Source organism: Lacerta agilis, chromosome 17 (assembly GCF_009819535.1).
Source record: "Lacerta agilis isolate rLacAgi1 chromosome 17, rLacAgi1.pri, whole genome shotgun sequence".
Lineage (NCBI taxonomy): Eukaryota > Metazoa > Chordata > Lepidosauria > Squamata > Lacertidae > Lacerta > Lacerta agilis.
Genome location: NC_046328.1, coordinates 19,589,527 through 19,610,526, shown reverse-complemented (window position 1 = coordinate 19,610,526; position 21,000 = coordinate 19,589,527). Strand labels below are relative to the sequence as shown.

Below are 21,000 nucleotides of genomic sequence, written 5' to 3'. Positions count from 1 at the left end.
TACCACCAAATCTTCCGCAAACTAAAACCTAACTAAACCTACACGCGCTTCCAACCCATCCAACCCTCAGCCCCAAAAAACCCCAACTCAAAAGAACCAAAGAATAATGTAACTAAGAATCTAACTGAACGGCTGTTCAATCCTGTCTATCTGCCTAAAGCGGGGAGCCTCAGCCTTTTATTGATAACCAAGTGTGACATCATGATCGATATATTTACCAATAGGAACGCTGTTGCTGCCCCCCAAAAAGGCGGGAAGCAGAATAAACGACCATTGACAACTTCAAAAACCTCTGGAACTAAACTTTTAGGCGGAGTGATCTCAGTGGCAAAATGCCCACTGAGTCTTACTTTTACTTTCACTTTAGAACGGAAGGATATGTAAGATAGTGCGTAAATAACATCAATTTAAACAAATAACCACGGGTTCAAAAGAACCCACGAAGTGTATTCCCACATTTGCCGTCCTGGCTGCTTTTGAAATGCACATTTACTAAAATAAATGAAATAGATGAGTTATTTATGCCTTGCTTTTCAGCTGAGGATTGGACCAGAAAGCAGCTTATAATTAAAATCCATATAAAGATATAATTAGGGGAATGGCAGTGTGTGAAGTGAGGGGCATGTTCCTTTTAGCCTCTGTTGACACCCACCAAATTCCAGCCTCTTTGCTCCAGGGAGAGAAAGGGTGCAGGAGGAAGTGGAACTGACCAGCTGCTGAGCTAGGTGCTGACCCTCAGAAACAGCCCTTCTGCAGAGTCTTCCTTCTATAACTCATATGATTTCTCTTTCTTCCTCTCATTCCCCCCCCCCAATTTTTAATCCGTTCATTTTTAAAAATGTTCATATGTGTTCCACCCTGGGGGTTGAGAAGGAGCTTGAATCTCTTTATTTAAAAAAACAAAAAAACAAAATCCAACACACTATGATGTAAAAAAAAGGGGGGGGGTTAGCTTTTCACCTTCTCTGATGAAATCGATTCTCCCCTTAGTAGTTGCGAAAATATTTTTGGTGGTTTTGATCTGCCTGTTTTAAAGTTGTTGGGTTTTTTTTGTCCTTTTGCTTCTCCCCAGGTCCCAGCTCTCTCCACCAAGGGAAACCGCTGCAAGAGAATTCTCCAGCCTGAATGGAGAGGGGGCTACTTCTCCATTTCCATCAACGGCTGCAATTTGTGAAATTTCCTGCTGGTTGGAGCAGGGGGGCTTCTCTTACTCCCCTCCCCTCTCTCCGTACCCCCGGCTCCCAGACAGGTGATGCCGTAAAGCGTGGACAAAGTGTGGACATCCTCGCTTTCTAAGGTGGCTGGCCTCTTCGGTTCTCAGGGGAGACACATTTGGCCAGCTGCCATGTGGACTTTCTGGGTCTTGGGAGTGGCCTGGATGGCAGCAGAGGGCGCCAAGGCAGTAGGATATCCCAATAGCCTAGAGGACACCAAGATCTCAGCTTCTCTTCACTTGGACACCAGTGGACAGCTCAACAGGATCCTGAGCTCAGGACGAGCTGTGGACGTGAGTATAGAATCACAGAATCATAGAGTTGGAAGAGACCACATGGGCCATCCAGTCCAACCCCCTACCCAGCAGGAAACACCACCAAAGCATTCCTGACAGATGGCTGTCAAGCCTCTGCTTAAAGACCTCCAAAGAAGGAGACTCCACCACATTCCTTGGTAGCAAATTCCCCTGCTGAACAGCTCACTGTCAGGAAGTTCTTCCTAATGTTTAGGTGGAATCTTCTTTCTTGTAGTTTGAATCCATTGCCCCGTGTCTGCTTCTCTGGAGCAGCAGAAAACAACCTTTCACCCTCTTCTATATGACATCCTTTTATATATTTGAACATGGCTATCATATCACCCCTTAACCTTCTCTTCTCCAGGCTAAACATACCCAGCTCCCTAAGCCGTTCCTCATAAGGCAGCCAAAGAGTAGCCAAAGGGGCGGAAAGAAGCCACCAAATTTGCTGTTTGGTGACTATTTGAATTTATTAATTGCTTCCCCCTGGGAAGAGGCATTGATTGTTAAACCACTCTGGGAATTGTAGTTCTGGGGGGGGGGAATAGCCTCTTAACAACTCTCAGTGTGACTTTCCATAATTCTTTGGGAAAGCCGCAGCTTTAAAGCACTGGTATTAACATGGTTTAAAGGGAAGATGTGAATGTGACTTGGGTTTCTTCAGCCAGCCTCCCAGAAGTCTTCCAGATCCTAAGGAGATTGCCTTCCTTGCCATTGTGTTACGACCGGAACGGGGCTCGGCCCTTGCCTAGCAAGGACGCCTAGCTGAGCTCAAGCCTGCTCAGCTAGTAAAAATGCTTCTGAAGGGAGCCAGGAATGCCTGTTTGTGGCAGAGCCGGTTATTTCACTCCACAGCGGGAGGGCCTGCCCCATAGATCTCCCTCCACCCTTATCTTGCAGCTGCTTTCAAGCCCAGATCCGAATTAGTCCTGGCCCCTGGCCTCTCTCTACTCGGAGCCAAGCTGGGGGGTAGTTCTGCATGTGTAACCCTTCTCGGGGATGGTATGAGAGGGAATGCATTGAATAAGACCCCTGTGGTCCTCTTTCATCCCAGGGCTGAGCTACTGCATTGCACTTTTATGTGGGCATCCCTTGGAGACTGTTTGGAAGCTTCAGCTGGTTGTAGAATGCAGCAGCCTGCCTCATAATGGAGCTGGGCAGCCAGGAACACAGCATGCCAGCATTCTGCGGTCTGCCTGCTCCTCCTCCTGTGCTCTCCTGGGAACAATCCGAGGTGGTGGTTTAGCTTTTGCAAAACTGGGGGACCTGAATGCTAACTTGGCTTCCTAACCGGTCGCTGTTGGTGGTCGCCATCAAGACCTTTCCCTCTGTTCCTAGTTCCTGTTATAGTTTCACCCTGTGTTCTTTTACAGCTCTGGCACTGAGTGGAGGGTTGGGCTGCATGGCCTCTTAAGATCCCAAATTATCTAAAATTATCAAATCAAGGGGGGCTCCCCACTGTGAAATGTGCAAAAGGCTTGGGGAAGAGAGGTTGGCGCTTTTGTTATTTTCTTCCTCGAGAGCCTCTCCCAAGCAGGGCAAAGGGATCCTTTGATTTCTTATATAAGGGAGATTCAGATTCCCCTTTGTCTTAGGCCCTCCTATGCAACCCTATGCAGTAGGAAGCTGCATAAACCGAGTCAGACCATTGCTCCATCTACACAAAACTGGCAGCGGCTGGAAACGGGGTTCTCTCCTAGCCATACCTGGAGATGCCGAGATTTAAACCTGGGACTTTCTGCCTGCAAGGCAGATGCCCTAACCAAGATAGGGAGCGGAGTTCTAAAAGCAGACTTAACTTTTATTTATCTGTACATTTTCATTTCCCATTTTTCTCCAGCACATTCAAGGCAGCATGCATCCATCTCTCTCTTCCCTGTTGTATCCTCACAGCAACCCTGCTTGAGAGGCAGAGATGGGTGGCAGAGTTAGCTTCAGTGCCAAGTGGGGATTGGAAACCTGGTCTTCCAGGTCCAAAATCTGAGTCTCCAACCGCTGCGCCATGTTGGCCCTCCGTAAATAAACGATTGGCTGTGACTGTAACCCCAAGGTGGGATTTCTAGTCTCTTAATTTAATTTCTTTTGTTTTTGTGTCCCTCCAGTGCAGAGAGGTGGGGAAGGAAAACATCTCCAGGCGCTGCTTCTTCATCCGGAACAACCCAGACTGCCAGATGGATGGCGGGTTTCTCAACTACCTCAATGGAGTTTTCTGCGTTTTCCCTGCTGCTCTCCAACCTCTTGCAGTCACCCTCTATGTAAGGACCAGAGTAGAGGAATCCGGGTGGGTGGGAAGGGATTTTAGGAGCCCCCCTTAGCTGTGTTGCTGGTTGACTGCAGAGTCTGGGAGATGTCATGAGGTCCCTGACTCCTCTGAATACCAGTTGCCACAGGAGGGGGGGGGGAGAGTGATCTTGTGCTCAATTCAAAAGTGTTGGTGCTGACCTTTAAAGCCCTAAACGGCCTCGGCCAGTATACCTGAAGGAGCGTCTTCACCTACATTGTTCAGCCCAGACACTGGAGTCCAGCCAGGGGTGGAGCAAGGGGTGTGTGTTGGGGGGGGGGGCATCCCGGGTGCCGCGTTGGGGGGGGCACTCTGTGCGACCGCCGTTACTTTTTGCTGGGCAGCGGGGCAACGGCAACTCCCAAGCCTCCCGGTAAAAAGCCTCACTTGGCAGCTTCCTCGCTCACCTGCTCGGTGCTTTGCTTCCTTCCCGCTCTGGCTGTGGGCGGAGGCGAGGGGCGGGCCAGGGAGGGGCATCAGCGGCCCAAGAGAAGCACCCCCTCCTGCCCCTCGCCTCTGCCCGCAGCCCCAGCAGGAAGGAAGCAAAGTGCCGAGCGCGTAAGCAAACAAGCTGCGGAGCGAGGCTTTTTACCGGACGGTGGGGCAACGGTGCCTCCCAAGCCGCCCAGTAAAAAGCCTCGCTCCGCAGCTTGCTCGCAGTTTGCCGGTGCCGCCACTCCAGCACCGTATGGACGGTGCCAGGATCCTCTAGGATCACGGCACTGGACCGGCGCCGCTGGCAACCTGCTATGTAGCGCGCATGCGCAGCGTTGCTATGTGGCGGCGCATGCGTCGTATGTAGCGACGCTGCGCATGCGCGCTACGTAGCGATGCCCTGCCCCCGGATACATGTCAGGTTTGCTGCTTCGGGTGCCCGAGCGGCTTCCTACGCCACTGGGTCCAGCGCCAAGGGCCTTCTGGTGGTTCCCTCACTGTGAGAAGTGAGGTTACAGGGAACCAGGCAGAGGGCCTTCTCGGTAGTGGCACCCGCCCTGTGGAGCTCCCTCCCCTCAGATGTCAAGGAAATAAACAACTCTCTGACTTTTTAATGTTTGGTTCTGTTTTTAATACTCTGTGGGGAGCCGCCCAGAGTGGTTGGGGAAACCCAGCCAGATGGGCGGGGTATAAATAATAAATTATTATTACTATTATTAATTATTCTGGCTTTTGGCATTGTATTAGCTGTATCTTGCACGTGGTGCCGACAGGTTGCATGTGGCACTGGGGGATTTTGAGCAAGAACAAGCAAACGTGAGCTGATACGGCTCGGCTGTGCAACAGACACCAGCTACTTAGGGGGAAGGAATGGCAGCCACATGTGGTGGAGCTGTGGGAAGGCAGATTGATCAAGCTCAAGGAACCGGCTCCTCTTTAGAAAGAGGATCTGCTTTTTTTTCTGGGAGGAGGGACCAGGAAGGGATGGCACTGCAGCTAAGGGTGTTTGCTGGATCAGGGCAAGGACAGCTTTAGGAATGAGGAAGGTGGAGCAGGAGAACTTGCATTTTGGTATCTTTTCAGAGAAGCTCCTCTTGTGAGTTTAGCCCAAGGCAAATTGCCTGATTTGCATTTGCATTTGCAGGATCTGACCTGAGTTCTCCTCGGGCATCTTTGAATAAGGAAGTGAAGGGGCTGCGAAGTACGCAAGCCCCGTCTCTGCCCACCTGCGCACCTCAGAAGGTGCATATGAGGCTCCCCTCCATTAGGATAGACCATGAAACTCTTAATCTCAGGGTCGGGGTTTCAAGCCCCACATTGTGCAAAAAAAAAATCCTGTGTTACAGTGGGTTCGATGAAATGATCCTTGAGGGTCTCTTCCAACTCTACAAATCTATGATTCTATCTAATCAAGAATGGGAACTTTTCCTGACCAGGATTCCCATCGCCATGGTGGGTGCCCCACCCATGTATATACATAGGGGCCCTTTTGGGCTAATAATGGATCAGTTGCATGACAATTAGACAAGCCTGCCAAGATATGTAGAATGCGTGCATCTATTAACCTGTTTTCAGTTTTATCATTTTATTGAAAACAAAATAAATAAAAAATTCCTTCCAGCAGCACCTTAGAGACCAACTCAATTTGTTCTTGGTATGAGCTTTTGTGTGCATGCACACTTCTTCAGATACCTATTGAATATTTTATTAAATAGTTACCGGTATTTTATTTTTTTGTAAACCACTTTGAGGGTGTCCCCCCCATTAAGTGGAGTGTGTGTGTGTGTATGAAAATACAAATCTGGGGGAGGGAGCATGCTCAGCACATTGGTCAACAGCTTAGCAGACAGAGTTAGCCTGCATGTTCTTGGCACCTGCATGTTCAATACCAAATGTCGGAGGTTGAGCTCATTTGTGATGAAGTGGAGGGACCACAGCTCAGTGGTTGGAACACCTGCTTTGCATGCAGAAGGTCCCATATTTAATTCCTTGCATCTCTAGGTAGGACTGGGAGAGAGCCATTGCTAGTCAGTGCAGATAATCCTGAGCTGGATGCTCTGATAGTCTGTATAAAACAGCTTCCTGCACTCCTAAAAGTTGATCCAGGGTTATATGTAGGTTCTGCAACAAATTAAAGCAGTATTCTGCAATTAAATATAAGATAAAGGGAACAGACCGGCACATGTTCTAATGTGCAGCTGAGTACTAAGAGCGTTTAAGTTCAGTAGCAGATTTATTTATTTGAGACTCTGGATTGCCAGAACCTTGTACAGTTTTTTTGAAAAACATTTTGTTCAAGCCGCAGAATGTTTTGGAGTCCTCCGTCCTCCCCATTTTTCATGAATGAAATTGTCTCTGGGTTTCCTGCAGGCTCTGTGGCTGGCTTATCTCTTTGTCATGCTTGGGGTCACAGCCGAGAAATTGTAAGTAACAACAACGCCAGGCATCTCTCACTTCCTCTTCTGCCCCAAATTTTTAAAAGGTGGCTTCCTAGCCTTCAAATGGGGGGAAGGGCCATAACAGGATATAAGGCTGCTTGGAAATGGGATACTGTCATTCAGAAACTGTTCTCCCTACTTCCTCTCCAGTTTGTCATTCATTCATATTTTTTTTATTATATGCATGCTTCTAAAAAATGGTCCCAAGTCTCATATGCACCGTGCATTTAAAAGCACTCTTCTGCCACGTTAACAAGCATGGCTCCCCCCGCAAAAAATAAAAATAATAATCCTGGGAACTGTAGTTTGCTGCTCATGTGGACTGGGCCTGACTCTGCTCCCCTGAAGAGCAATTCCCCTTGTCGAAGGAACAAAACTCAGTGGCAAGTCCATTCCCCTTTGCATCTCCAGGTTGGGTTGGGAGGGACTTCACTCTGAAATCCTGCAGTGTAGACAATACTGAACCAATAATGGGACTCTGGGGGGAAAAACCAGCTTCCTATATTCTTCATATGAGAGGGGGGGCAATGCATCAAACTTTTAACCTTTTTTTTCTTTCCTTCCACCCTCAAGCTTCTGCCCCAATTTATCTGCCATCTCCACCAAGCTGAAGCTGGCACACAATGTTGCAGTATCCTTTGGTGATTTTTTTCTGGGTCCTCAGAGGCACCAGAGAAGGGTGGAATAGTGGGGGAAGCTCATTGGGTCTTTTCAGTCTCCTGTTATCTAACCCAGGGGGTGGTCTGATGCTAACAGGTGGGGGAATGAGGTGGATTGGAAACCCCCCAGGATCGTGATGGTTTAATCCAGAGGTGAAAGAATCCTTTTTTTCCCACACGGGGCGGGAGAGGGGGCATATTCTCCCTCATGGGCAACTTCCCAGGGGCTACATGCCAGGAGTGGGCGTGGCCAGAGGCAAAAAGAAGGCGGAGCATCAGGTGGAACCCTTAGCCCAAGGGTGTAGCCAACATGGTGCTCTGTAGTTTTTTATTTTGCACCGCAACTCCCATCATCCCTGGTCATTGGCAATGCTGGCTGAGGCTAATGGAAGCTGGAGTCCCAGCAGCATCCATAGGGGACCATGCTGGCCACCCCTGCTCCCGATCTTTCTATAGTATGCCACATACCAGCCAGGGAGGAGATTTCTACACCAGCACATTCCTCTCCATTCACCAGACAGACAGGTACCAAAATTTCGGCCAGGCACTAAATCCTTTGGCAGGGAGGGTAGGACACAAAATAGGGCTGGAGGTGCGGTACCTGGGAGAGTCCCAAGGGCCAGATCATGGGTAGGCAAACTAAGGCCCGGGGGCTGGATCCGACCCAATCGCCTTCTAAATCCGGCCCTCAGACGGTCCAGGAACCAGTCCGTTTTTACACGAGTAGAATGTGTGTTTTTATTTAAAATGCATCTCTGGGTTATTTGTGGGGCATAGGAATTCTTCCCCCCCCAAAAAAAAAATAGTCCGGCCCCCCACAAGGTCTGAGGGACAGTGTACCGGCCCCCAGCTTAAAAAGTTTGCTGACCCCTGGACCAGATAATGCCTGAAGGGCTTCCTTTGCCCCCCTTGGCCTGAGATTCCCCACCCCAAGTTTAATACGTTAGAAGGGTTTTTTAAGCAACCACAAAGCCCTGCGCTGGGTGCTGAAGGGCATCTGTCAGGAATGCTTTGATGGTGTTTCCTGCTTGGCAGGGGGTTGGACTGGATGGCCCTTGTGGCCTCTTCCAACTCTATGATTCTAACTGAGCAGAACAAGAGGCGAGAGGCGTTGGCCGCACCGAATTTTGGCCTCGCGCAAAATCTGAAAGAACAAAGCCAACGCCCTGGAATGAGGCCCATTCCCTCCACTGGGCCTGCTGTCTCCATTTCTTCCTTAGCCCTTTCCTTCATGGTGTCACCTTCCTGGCTTTTGGGAATGGCGCACCCGACATCTTCAGCGCCGTCGTGGCTTTCTCCGACCCGCGGACAGCGGGCTTAGCTGTTGGAGCGCTGTTCGGTACGTGTAGCTAGGGTTTCCCCTCTGCAAACCTTAGTTGGTGGGGCAAGGCCTGCTTCTGTGTCGCCGCTGGATGGAAATCCGCCAGTCATAGCATGACCAGCAGGGCCTCGTACAATGATCATAAAGATTGCCTGGGTCTGTATGGCAGAAGGCTGTCTTGTCAAGTATCCCTGCCCTAAGCGGTTCAGGGCTTTTTGTGCTACCAGCAGATCCTTGATCATGGCTCCCTGATGGGTTGGCAGTCATGCCTTGCCAGTCTTCCAGCTATGTGGGAACTTACCCTTCCTTTCCTTTTCTCCAGGTGCCGGTATCTTTGTCACCACCGTCGTAGCCGGTGGCATAGCCCTGGTGAGGCCGTTCACTGCAGCCTCCAGGCCGTTCCTCAGGGATGCCATCTTCTACATGGTCGCTGTCTTCCTCACTTTCGTGGCCCTCTACTTTGAGGAGGTCAGCCTGGCAGAAGCCCTGAGTGAGTATATATCAAGGGCCAAGGGAAGCGAGTGCCATGCTAGCTCGGGCAAAAGGTCCCTCTAAGTCCCAGGGCGTTTGGGAACCTGTGGCTTTCTCCAGTTGCCATCCCATCAGCCCGGCTGATAATCGGGAAATGACCAGAGTCCACCCGCACCTGGAGGGCCTCAGGATTATATATGTACACCCAGAGGTGGGGCAGCACCCAGCTTGACAGCAGTACATGCAGAAAGGATCTAGGGGTCTTAATAAACCTGAAGCTTAACATGAGTCAACAGTGTGATACAGCAGCAAAAAGCAGCTAAGGCAATTCTAGGTTGCATCAACAGGTTTCTAGTGTCCAAGGGAAGTAATAGTCCTACTGTAGTCTGTTTTGGTCAGACTTGACCGGGACTCTTCTGTCCAGTTCTGGGCACCCCAGTTTAAGAAGGATATTGACAGGCTGGGACGTGTGCAGAGGAGGGCAACCAAGATGATCTGGAAACCAAGCCTTGTGAGGAACAGTTGAGGGAGTTGGGTATGTTTAGCATAGAGAATAGAGGACTGAGAGGTGTTTTTAATATTGTGATTTTTTGTTGTGAACTGCCCTGAGATCTATGGCAGTATACAAATTGTTGTTGTTGTTGTTGTTGTTGTTGTTGTTAATTAATTAATTAATAGCTGTCTATCTGAAGGCCTATCAAATGGAAGATAGAGCAAGCTGGTTTTCTGCTGCTCCAAAGGGTGGGATCCGAACCAATGGATTCAAAGGGAGATTCTGACTAAACATTAGGAAGAACCTTTTGATGCTAAGAGCTGTTCAACAGTGGAATGAACTACCCTGGAAGGTTTTGGACTCTCCTTCACTGAGGGGTTTTAAAGAGGTTGGACGGCCATCTGCCAGGGACTCTTTGGCAGTGATTCCTGCATTGCAAGAGCAATGGACAAGATGACTGTTGGGGTCCATTTCAACTCTACAGTTCTATTATTTGGCCTTGCTCTCTCTGAGCTGAGAACTGTAGTTCATTGCACGTGCTGAGAGTTACTCCCCTCTCAGAGCTACAATTCCCAGAGGTCCCTTGGAAAGAAGGGTTGACTGTTAAACCACTCTTGAGAATTGTAGTTTTGTGAGGGTAATAAGAATATCTTGGCACCCTAAACAAACTACAGCTCCCAGGATTATTTGGGGGGTGGGGAGCCGTTCAAAGTAGTATCATAGGGCTTTAAATGTGGGTAGGATTGGGGACCTCTACATTTAAAACACATCCTTTCCCTCAAAGAATTCTGGGTGCTGTAGTTTATCAAGGATTGCTGTGGATTACCCATACTCCACCGGGTAAACTACAGTGCCCACAATTCTTTGAGGGAAAGGATGTTCTTCGGATGTGCTCTAAAAGTGACAGTGGGTACGCAGCCAGGGTGGTGCAGGATGAGCAGGGCAAACGGGCTGTTGTGAAGAGTTGGCTCCCTCTGCAGGTTACCTCTGTCTCTACATCTTCTACGTCCTGACGGTCGTCATCTCTACGTGGCTCCACAAGAGGCAGCGGAGGGAGAGGCCGGGCCCTTCTATCCCTGCAGAGCCAGGTGAGGGGTGCAAAGGGATATGTAAGGAGATCCTTCTCTTGCTTTGCATGCAGACCCTCCCAACCCTTATACAGTGGTACCTTGGTTCTCAAACACCTTGGTACTCAAAACAACTTGGAACCCAAACACTGCAAACCCGGAAGTAAGCGTTCCAGTTTGCGAACTTTTTTCGGAAGCCGAACGTGCTCTGTTTTGAGTGTTACGCTGAGATCTGTCTGTTTTTCCTATTTATTTTGTGTTTTTGTTTTTATTTTGTGCTTTTGTATTTGTGACTGTGCGGAACCCAGTTCAGCTACCGATAGATAGATAGATTGTGTGTGTGACTGCAGTAAATTGTTTATTGCTTTCATTTTATGGATCAATGGTCTCATTAGATAGTAAAGTTCATGTTAAATGGCTGTTTTAAGGGGTTGTTTTTAAAAGTCCGGAACGGATTAATCCATTTTGCATTACTTTCTATGGGAAAGCGCACCTTGGTTTTGGAATGCTTTGGTTTCGGAATGGACTTCTGGAACGGATTAAGTTTGAGAAACAAGGTACCCCACTGTAAATATTATTTCCTCTCCTCGTCTTGCTGCAGAGCTGCCAGCAGACTCTGAAGATGGGGACACGTCAAGCGTCAATGGAGGCGAATACGGTATGTCACATTTGAGCCCGTGTCTCCTGAGGGCTGAACAGATAATGCACCAACTCTTACAACAAACACCGTAACCCTTTGATCAGAAGATCAAAACTAAGTCTGGTTTAAAAATAAATAAATTGATTTTGCAGATTAAAATTTTACTGCCGTATATAAAACATAGATCCATAAAAACAAGATTCCAAGGAATCTCCTGTACTTCCATCCTCCTCTTTGTGGGTCCCATTGTTAATCATTTCCTCCTGCATTTTTTACGATGATCCAGATATTTTACACCTTCATTGTGTCTAGAATTCACCCTTAAACGACAAGTGATATTCCAGCCCTACTGACGATTTTAACTGTTTACAACTGTTTACTAACAAGTTTTAGTTTATGCATTGGTTGGAGGATGTGCTAATAATTAAGGGACCTGTGTATTAAGAAAACACTAGCTTATTGCTTGGAGCTTCTTCTTCTTCTTCTTCTTCTTATTATTATTATTATTCTGGTGTGTTACTATAATAGGGGATGGTGCAAAAAAAATGATAAAGATGAATTTCTATTTTATTATCCAGGTAGGTAGCTGTGTTGGTCTGATGCAGTCAAAATACATATTAAAAAAAAATTAAAAATTGTCCCGTGGCACACAAAAGCTTATACCAAGAACAAACTTAGTTGGTCTCTTAAGTTGTGCCATGGGACAATTTTTTAATATATTTCTATTTTATTATTATTATTATTATTATTATTTTAAAAGTATGATTTTTGTTTGTGGACCATCTTTGCTCTTTGCTATTTCTCAGTCTATATTAAGGTGTTTGGCAGTCTGCAAATTTTGTTTTAAATTCCATGGGTCAAGAGGCGGGTGATAAAACACCCCTCCATGCAGAGAAAGAATTTTTTTTGGGGGGTGCAGTGTGTACTCTCCCCATTGCCCCATGATCCAATAATCTCCCAGTGCCTGCACATTCAACATGTGTCAGAAGGAGTTCTGTGCATGTATCCTGACTGGGGCTCTGCAACCATATGCTCGGCTGACAGCTCTGTCAGTTTCTCCTTTCTGGGCCGGCTCTATCTATCTCACTTTACCCTCTCTCTGCGCGTAGGGGAAGAATACCGACCTTTGCTGCCTTCGGAAGAGAGCACCCTCCAGATTCTGACACACTCCTTGAATCCTCTGGATTACCGAAAGTGGAGGAGGAAGCCCTGCTATTGGCGGCTGCTCAAGATCTGCAAGGTTCCTCTCTTTAAATGCATTTTTTTTTTCTTTTTTCACTTCCATCAATTTATTTATTTCAGCTAGTGACCAGCTTTCAGAAACGGACTTTGCACAAACGTGTAAAATAATGGCGAACAAAACAACTCAAATAGGAGTCACCCTATTCCCCTCGGAAAGCTGCTAACAACTCTCAGGGCACCTAACAAGCAACAGCTCCCAGAATCCTTTGGGGGAAGCCATGTTTAAAGCAGTATCACGACGCTTTAAATGTTTGATATGTGAATGTGGTGTCCACGTTTCAAGCACCTCTGAAATATACGCTCTTTCCCTCAAAGAATTCTGGGAACTGTAGTATTACCCCCTTGTAGTGTTACAATCTCCAGAAACTCTTGACAAATAGCAGCTCCCAGAATCCTTTGGAGGAAGCCATGACTGTTTAAAGTGGTATCATAGTGTGAATGTGGCCTGATCCTTATGTCCCTCACACTGGGACATTTATACTTCCACTCTTCTCCCCTCTTCCCCCCACCCTAGTCATGCTGTCTGTGCGAAGCTCTTGTCTGAGAGAAGGTTGCTTCATGGCTGGCGGCAGTGAACAACTGCCTAAAGCCCAACTTTCACACCCATGGTCTCTGAGGTGTATAGGGTCTGCAGACGGTGTCATAGCCACTTCACTTTTCTGGTGGCTTTTGTGTGTCCCATGTGACATGCATGAAACAGCACAGAAGTTACCTCAGCTCAAAATAACAGTCTAGACGTTGATTGTGACAGTTGTGTGGGAACCTTGGCCAGAGATGTAGGAACCTGCGGCCCTTCCCTGTCTCTTGGCCGTAACTGGAAAGGGCTGAAGGGGATTGTGTCCTCTACTCAGTATATTTTTGGACTCCTCAAGACATCCATCTTTGCCCCCAGGCCAGAAGTGGGTAGACTTCAGGCTTGACAGATTACTTGGGCCACCGTTGGTCTATACATATGTATTTTAAATCATGTTTGTATTTTTTTCCTACCTTTATTGTGATAGACATCTGAAGGCAGCCCTTTTCAGGGAAGTTTTTTATGGTCGATTTTGTATTTTTAGTATTTTGTTGGGAGCTACCCAGAATGGCTGGGGCAACTCAGGCATCTTCTTCCTCCTCCTCCTCTTCTTCTTCTTCTTTATTACCAGTGCTTTTTTCTAAAAACAAATGTTTAGGGGTAGGTACTCTCATTTTCCTACTCATATTAAAATACTGCCCCTCACTGAGGCCAAACTTAGATTCACAAAATGTTTAGGGGTATGCATACCCCCAGAAAATACACTGATTATTATTATTTAAAACATTGTTTAAAAAACATTAATTTTTGCCTATTTGTATCAAGCAGGCACCTTCACTCTACTCTTTTAGGCACCTGCTAAAAACATTTCAAGGCAAGCCTATCTAGCTATATAGAAAGCTGACATGTGTTTTAGCCTGTCTTTTGCTGATTTTAATTCTTTGAATGTTTAAATTGTTGTTGTTTTACTAAATTGTTGCTTTTAAGTGTTTTATTTGTTTTAGTCGTTGTTTTTAAACAGCTTTGAGTTTTATTGGGTTTTTTTAAGAGTCAAGCAGGGGTTATTAAATAATTAAATAACACATTTGAATTTTAAAAAAAGGCACCAGAGAGTCCCGTTCGTGCGGATGTGGCAGACGCCTCCACATGTTATAGCACTTTCACCCACCCCCTATTTTCTCTCCTCCCCAGCTGCCAGTGGAATTCGTGCTGCTGCTGACGGTGCCCATCGTGGACCCTGACAGAGAAGATCAGAACTGGAGGCGGCCCTTGAACTGCCTTCACCTCATCACTGGGCCCCTCGTCTGCGTCCTCACGCTCAAGTCCGGCACATGTAAGCGCCCGCCTTTCCTTCCAAGGGCAGCGTCCCCCCCCCCCCTGGTTCCCTTGTTGCCCTTCATGTATTTGTAGAGAATGCTTGAACAAGGCTACAGTCTAACATGGTATAAGGCTGCTTTCTAAGCGTTTTGGGCCACTTGAAGTGATGTATGAATGCCTGTCGTTACTCCATCGTTACTCTGTTAACACCATGGGTAGGCAGACTAACGCCCACGGGCTGGATCCGGCCCAGTTGCCCGTGGACGGTCCGGGAATCGCTGCGGATCTGATCGTTCAGGCTGCGCCAGCGTGCGTTCAGTGGCGCCTCCTCCCTCCCTCCTTTTGGCTTCTCCCCGCCCTGCCTAGAGCCGAGAGGAAGGGGGCTGGGCTTTGTTGGTGCCAGCAGCAGCAGCGTTAGCGCTCAAGTGGCCCCCATTGTAAGCAGGCTCAATTTGGGCTTTGTTGCCCCTCTCCGGAGCCCTTTCGCGTGCCACTCATCGTCCCGTCGCCACCAGCCCCTGCCACTTGCAAGACACAGGTAAGCAGCCACTGGGGCTCGTCTGGTGCTGTGGAGAAGGGAGGGGAGAGTCGTGGGGGGGTGTGGCTTACCTGAGTAGAATGTGTCCTTTTATTTAAAATGCATCTCTGGGTTATTTGTGGGGCCTGCCTGGTGCTCTTGCATAGAACGCTGTGTCCTTTTATGTAAAATGCATCTCTTGGTTATTTGTGGGAATTTGTTCATTTTCTTTTCAAAATCTAGTCCAGTCCCCCACAAGGTCTGAGGGACAGTGGGCCGGCCCCCTGCTGAAAAAGTTTGCCGACCCCTGGTCAACACCATCCTCCCTATTTCAAATTACGGGAATGAATCAACCCCATTGAATCCCATATAAGAAAGCAAACTTAGTGTCGCCATTCTCTTGCTCTCTTCCAGATGGGTTTCACAAGATCCACGGGGTCTTCCCAGTTTGGGGCCTGGTGGTCCTCCTGGGGGTTTCCTTGGCTGCCGTCATCTTCTGCATTACGAGGAACGAAGAGCCACCCCGATATCACTGGGTGAGCACCATTGCTCAAATTTCTCTCGTGAACCTTTTCATCCTGCACCCAGGGTGGTTTAGCAGTCAGTCCCTTTTCACAGGGAACTATGGGAATTGTAAGCTCTGTGAGTGGGGGATATGGCTGGTGGTTTCTCTCAGCACCCTGAACAAACTGCAGCTCCCAATATTATTGGGGGGAAGAAGCCATGATTGTGTAAAGTGGCAATATAGTGCTTTATAAACGCTTGTTGCGAATGTGCCCCTTGTCATATTCATTCATTTCAATGGGTCTTCTCTGAGTAAATCATACTTTAATACAGTAAGCCCACAACTTATGTGTATTTTATTTGTGCGCATTCAGCTTTTACACACTTGACCAAAAAAATGTTTTTTTAAGTGAAAGGGGGCAGGCGTCCAGGAAATAGGACTTTAGCAATCTCACCTGCCACTGAAAATATGTTTTGGGAATACAGTGGTACCTCTGGATACGAACTTAATTCGTTCCGGAGGTCCGTTCTTAACCTGAAACCGTTCTTAACCTGAGGAACCACTTTAGCTAATGGGGCTTCCCACTGCTGCCGCCACTGTGCAATATCTGTTCTCATCTTGAGGTAAAGTTCTTAACCCGAGGTACTACTTCCAGGTTAGCAGAGTCTGTAACCCGAAGTGTTTGTAATCCGAAGTACCACTGTAATGATTATGATGATAATAATAAATTTATTATTTATACTCCATTCATCTGGCTCGGTTTCCCCAGCCACTCTGGGCGGCTTCCAACAGAATATTAAAAACACCATAAAACATCAAATATTAAAAAGTTCCCTAAACAGGGTTGCCTTCAGATGTCTTCTAAAAGTCAGATAGTTGTCTATTTCCTTGACATCTGATGAGAGGGCATTCCACAGGGTGGGCGCCACCACCGAGAAGGCCCTCTGCATGGTTCCCTGTAACCTCACTTCTCGCAGTGAGGGAACCGCCAGAAGGCACTCAGAGCTGGACCTCAGTTTCCCAGCTGAATGATGAGGGTGGAGACGCTCCTTCAGGTATACTGGGCCCAGTATATGCAATTTTGTCTTTAGGCATGATCCCTGGAACGTAAACCCCATGTAAATTGTGGGCTTACTGTACCACATATTCTGTGGTTTTACAGGTAGAATAAAACAGGCGATGCAGGTTTCCTGTCACATATATGACAACAGCCCATTTAACAGCCAGACACAACCAAGGGGGAAGGAGGTGCCTGTTGCCCCCTGACAACAAAGGAAAGGTTTCTGAAAGGCCCTCATTGATAGTTCTCTACTTCCCCACCCTCGGATCTTTTTCTCGTGATGCCACACCAGTTATTTGCCTTCCTGGGCTTCCTGGTCAGCGCCATGTGGATCAACGCTGCTGCCACAGAGGTGGTGAACATCTTAAGGACTTTGGGGGTGATCTTTCGACTGAGCAACACTGTCTTGGGGTTGACGCTGCTGGCCTGGGGGAACAGCATTGGAGGTGAGCACTCGGGGGCTGGTGAGGAAAGAGGCCTTGGGCATTTATATCCTGCCCCACCCCAACCCCCTAGGAGACCCACAGTCACTTATAAGCAGTGGAGGCCCCCAGAGCAGGAAAAAGGAACAGTAGCCCCCCTGCTGCTTTTATACCCAGCAACTGGGTGCCCCTTAGGCCAGTCACAAACCTACCTTGCAGAGTGGATATTAGGCTAAAATGGAGAGGGGGGAGAAGCCTGTTTGACAACCTGTTTCCTCTGTGATTTTTGTCTAATCCCTGCACCACCATTTCATTTAAAAAAAAGAAACCTTCTAAGTCAGTGACCCATCACCACTTCAGAATAGCTCTGCTTTGGTTATGATGGGCTGCATGACAGATCAGTCAAACAGCCTATGCAGTCCCAGCATCCTTTTCACCCAGTTGGCCAATCGGATGCCTTTGGGAAGCCCCACAAACAGACTGGTTGAAAACTGTTTCCTAAGCCTATGAGGCACTCATCCCTAGATAGCAGGGATGATGGGAATTGTAGTCCAAAACAGCTGAAGACCCAAGTTTGGGAACCCACCCTCACCCTGTTTCCTCCCCACAAAATGAACATGCATCAACAGATCCAATCTGTGGGAGCTAAAGTTAATATATATTGATGTGGGGGCCCCCTTCTTTTACCCTTGTCTTTCAGACACCTTCTCAGACCTCACGATGGCTCGGCAGGGATACCCCCGCATGGCCTTTTCTGCCTGCTTTGGTGGCATCATCTTCAGTATCCTTTTGTCATTGAAACTCTGCTCAATATTGATCCAGAGTAGATTCCAGGTGTACAGTTAGCGGAGTAAAAACTTAAAACACGTTGCGGGATTCCCAAAAAATAGACTAGAGGCAATTAATATTTTATCCAGCAGAGCTTTACTGAAAGCAAATGAGCATAATGGTCACAAATCTAATACATTCAGGATTGGCACTGTTCATAAGAAATCCAGTTGCAGCAGACGTAACTTAAACTTACAATAACTTATAATAAATCTAAACCTTAACACTAAGCATACTGTATACAGAACACCACACCAGAAGGAAAAGAGATAGAAAGGGAAAGGGAAACCCAGGCTCCTTCTTGCCTCATATTATAGTCAGCATAGCCTTGACACAGAAGAGATAACAGAACCAGTTTAAGGCAGCTGTACTCAGCTTTTCTGAAGGAATAACCCAAACATCATGAACCTTCTGTTTGTTTCTTTCACACAGTGAAGCTTCCAGAACCCTCTTGAATTAAGTAGAATTAGGAAAGATCTCTGCACATCAGATCAATACTTTATGTACTAAGAGACGCAAAATGACACCTTAGGGGTGATCTGCTGACGGGTTGCAGTCTGCCTTGCCAGACTTGGGCTGCGTTCCCTTGAAGGCCTTCATAGGCATCCTGTGTTGATCCTCAAGACTGACCTGGGATGCTTAGCAGTAGTAGTAATAAATTAAAAAACGTGAGTGCACGCACACCTTCTGCAAACTTAGCATTAAGGTCTGAATGCACCTAGAACCCTAACCCTCAAGATCTCCCCACTTAACGCAGGAAAGTTGGGTGGAGCAGGTACACTTGCCACATGCTGAGAAGTTGGGGGTGGGACTGGCCCTCTGCACCAGGTGTGGGGAAGCTTTTTGCCCTCCCGATGTTGCTGGACTACAACTCCCATTGGCCCCCATGGGCAGGTATGATGGGAGTTGTAGTCCAACGACATCTGGTGGGCCAAAGGTTCCCAACACCTACTCCACACGTTGCCTCCTTTTGCCCTTGTGTACGCAAGCTGAATGCCCAAAGAGGGTTTATCCTTCTTGGCTCTATAGGTTTCTCGCTCTTATCATGCAAAGAGTCTTGCTGCATCGGACCCATTTAGTCAGGTGCCTTGTTGATCAGTCATATCCCTCTGGGAAGCTCATGAGCAGAACAATGGAGGCAGTACCCCCCGATCTCCTGTTTGCAGGAGAGCAAATGTGCTCAGGAGATATGCTGCCTCTGGATGGGGAGGCTCCATTGAAGCTGCCCTGGACAAACTATTGCATGTAGATCCTAGGTCCATGTGCCTTCGTCCGAGAAAGTCAGTGGATTTTGCTTTCTGTGTTACAAACCAGTGCCTGGGGGTTCCAGCAGTGAGAAGCCAGCTGGCTCAATTTCACATCCACTCCTTGCGTGAAATTGCTCTCGGCCTGGGTTTGCTGGCTAGGTCCATTGCCTCTGTGGGACTGGGGAGGGAAGGGAGGACTGTTGGTCACTGATTGATTGCTTTTCCTGGCCAGATTGTCTCCTGAACTTTGCCGGCAGATATGCTCGTTGGCGTTGGACTCGGCTGCCTCCTTCAGATGACGAGCAGCAAGCTAGTCGTGAGGGTACAGATGCTCTCATTGCCATTTCTCCTTCCACTCCGGGGGGCGGGGGGCGGACCTGCGGTCCTCCAAATGCTGTCAGGCTCCTATCAGCCCACAGCCAGCATGGCCAATGGTCAGGGACGATTGATGGTTCAAAGGCAGCCCTAAATACAGTACATTGCAGTAGTCTTTACCAGAGCATAGACAACTGAAGCCAGGCTGGCCATGTTAATGTCCAACGGTCAGGGATGATGTAGTCCAACAACATCTGGAGGGCACAACATAGGTAGCCGCTTTACCCTGAGTCGGCCCATCTAGTCCAGTAATGTCTACACTCGCTGGCAGGAATTCAGACAAGGAAGTATTTCCCAGCTCAACCAGGAGATGCCGGGCTTTGAACCTGGGACCTTCTGCGTGCAAGGCAGATGTTCTACCACTGAGCCACAGCCCTTGCCCACTTTGGCTGCCCTGTGTTAATCTAGTCCTGTCCTCCATGGCATCTGGTGTGTTCACTCCCCTTTTCCGGTCTCCCCTTTGCAGCTGGAATCCGAGGGCCTTCTGGTGTGGATCCTGGCCGGCGCCCTGGGCCTCAGCCTGATCTTCTCCTTCCTCTCTGTGCCCGCTCAGTGCTTCCATCTGGGGCAAGGCTACGGCTGCTGCCTCATCGTCTACTACCTGGTCTTCTTGACCGTTGCGCTGCTGACGGAGTTCAGGGTGATCCGGCTTGCTTCCATCTGAAGAAGACATCTCTCATCGTGGACTTCCTGCTGACGTTATCGCAGAATGGTGATGGGGTTGCAAATGTCCCCCTCTTGCGACCGAGCTGCTCTGCTTGAAGACAGTGCCTTGCAACAAGCACACACCCCCAGCGAGTGCCCAAAGGGACCTGGTTGTCAGGTTTGACTGTTACCCGCTGCTCGGAGGGAAGCAAGACCACAACTCAAACCTTGGAAACTTACGCAGAGCCCCAGGCAAGCTGATGTTAGGTTGCTGGGGTCTTTCAAGGCACGAGGGTGCCACCTGCTTTTAAAGACCTATATTATAAGTCAGGGATCGTTCGGCTTTGGGGAGAGGCCATCGGTTCCCCCAATCAGTATTAACGTTTCGTATAAGGAAAGGCATTATTTAGGTTTTAAACAAAAGCTTTTTAAAAAAAAAGAAGAAAAGAACATTGTCAGGTTTTTGGGGGATGGGTTTTGCAAGGAGTGGTTTTTAGATCCTGTCTGCGTTGAAAGATGGTAAGGCATACTGCTCCCAGTATGTACTGCTTGTGGCTCTTGGTTTTCTCAAGTTTCGGTTGGAAACTGCAAATTTACAACTAAGAGGTATTGCATTTAAAAAAAAAAAAACCATGCACACAACACCCTTTTATTACCAGTATCCAGCAGTGAGTGCCAGGAGCGGATCTACAGTCGTACCTTGGTTTTCGAACAGCTTAGTTCTTGAACGTTTTGGATCCTCAGCGCCGCAAACCCGGAAGTGAGTGTTCTGGTTTGCGAACTATGTTTGGAAGTCGAATGTCCGACGGGGCTTCCGCGGTTTCCTGCAGCCAATCAGAAGCCATGCTTTGGTTTTCGAACGTTTTGGAAGTCAAACGGAGTTCCGGAACATTCCGTTCGACTTCCAAGGTACGACTGTACTATGAAACTAGTGAAGCTTAAGCTCCAGGGCCCCTAATCCCAGAGGGGCACCTGAAACAACTTTAGTCCACATTGCTTAACATTTTTGGGTC

General features: G+C 48.0%; 1 protein-coding gene across 2 annotated transcripts; it reads left to right on the top strand.

Moving 5' to 3' along the window:
* The first annotated feature begins 1,062 nt into the window (after positions 1-1,062).
* SLC8B1 (solute carrier family 8 member B1) lies at positions 1,063-20,528 on the top strand. 2 transcript variants are annotated; one of them, XM_033135877.1, is made up of 15 exons: positions 1,063-1,507; positions 3,613-3,765; positions 6,597-6,649; positions 7,238-7,295; positions 8,557-8,662; positions 8,967-9,134; positions 10,589-10,696; positions 11,277-11,333; positions 12,425-12,555; positions 14,263-14,404; positions 15,320-15,441; positions 16,763-16,916; positions 17,593-17,673; positions 19,225-19,289; positions 19,809-20,528. In XM_033135877.1, exons 1-15 carry the CDS (start codon positions 1,346-1,348, stop codon positions 20,004-20,006), a joined length of 1,758 nt encoding a protein of 585 aa, XP_032991768.1. In that variant the 5' UTR covers positions 1,063-1,345; the 3' UTR covers positions 20,007-20,528. The 2 variants fall into 2 exon arrangements, with proteins under 2 accessions (XP_032991768.1, XP_032991769.1); XM_033135878.1 differs by lacking the exon at positions 1,063-1,507 and adding an exon at positions 2,643-2,744.
* The last annotated feature ends 472 nt before the right edge of the window (positions 20,529-21,000 follow it).

Bases quoted from the DNA above. Each gene is read 5' to 3' on its own strand.
- SLC8B1 (XM_033135877.1), top strand. From the start codon at position 1,346: ATGTGGACTTTCTGGGTCTTGGGAGTGGCCTGGATGGCAGCAGAGGGC. The intron at 1,508-3,612 runs GTGAGTATAGAA...GTGTCCCTCCAG, and splicing joins GCTCAGGACGAGCTGTGGAC to TGCAGAGAGGTGGGGAAGGA. The intron at 16,917-17,592 runs GTGAGCACTCGG...CTTGTCTTTCAG, and splicing joins CTGGGGGAACAGCATTGGAG to ACACCTTCTCAGACCTCACG.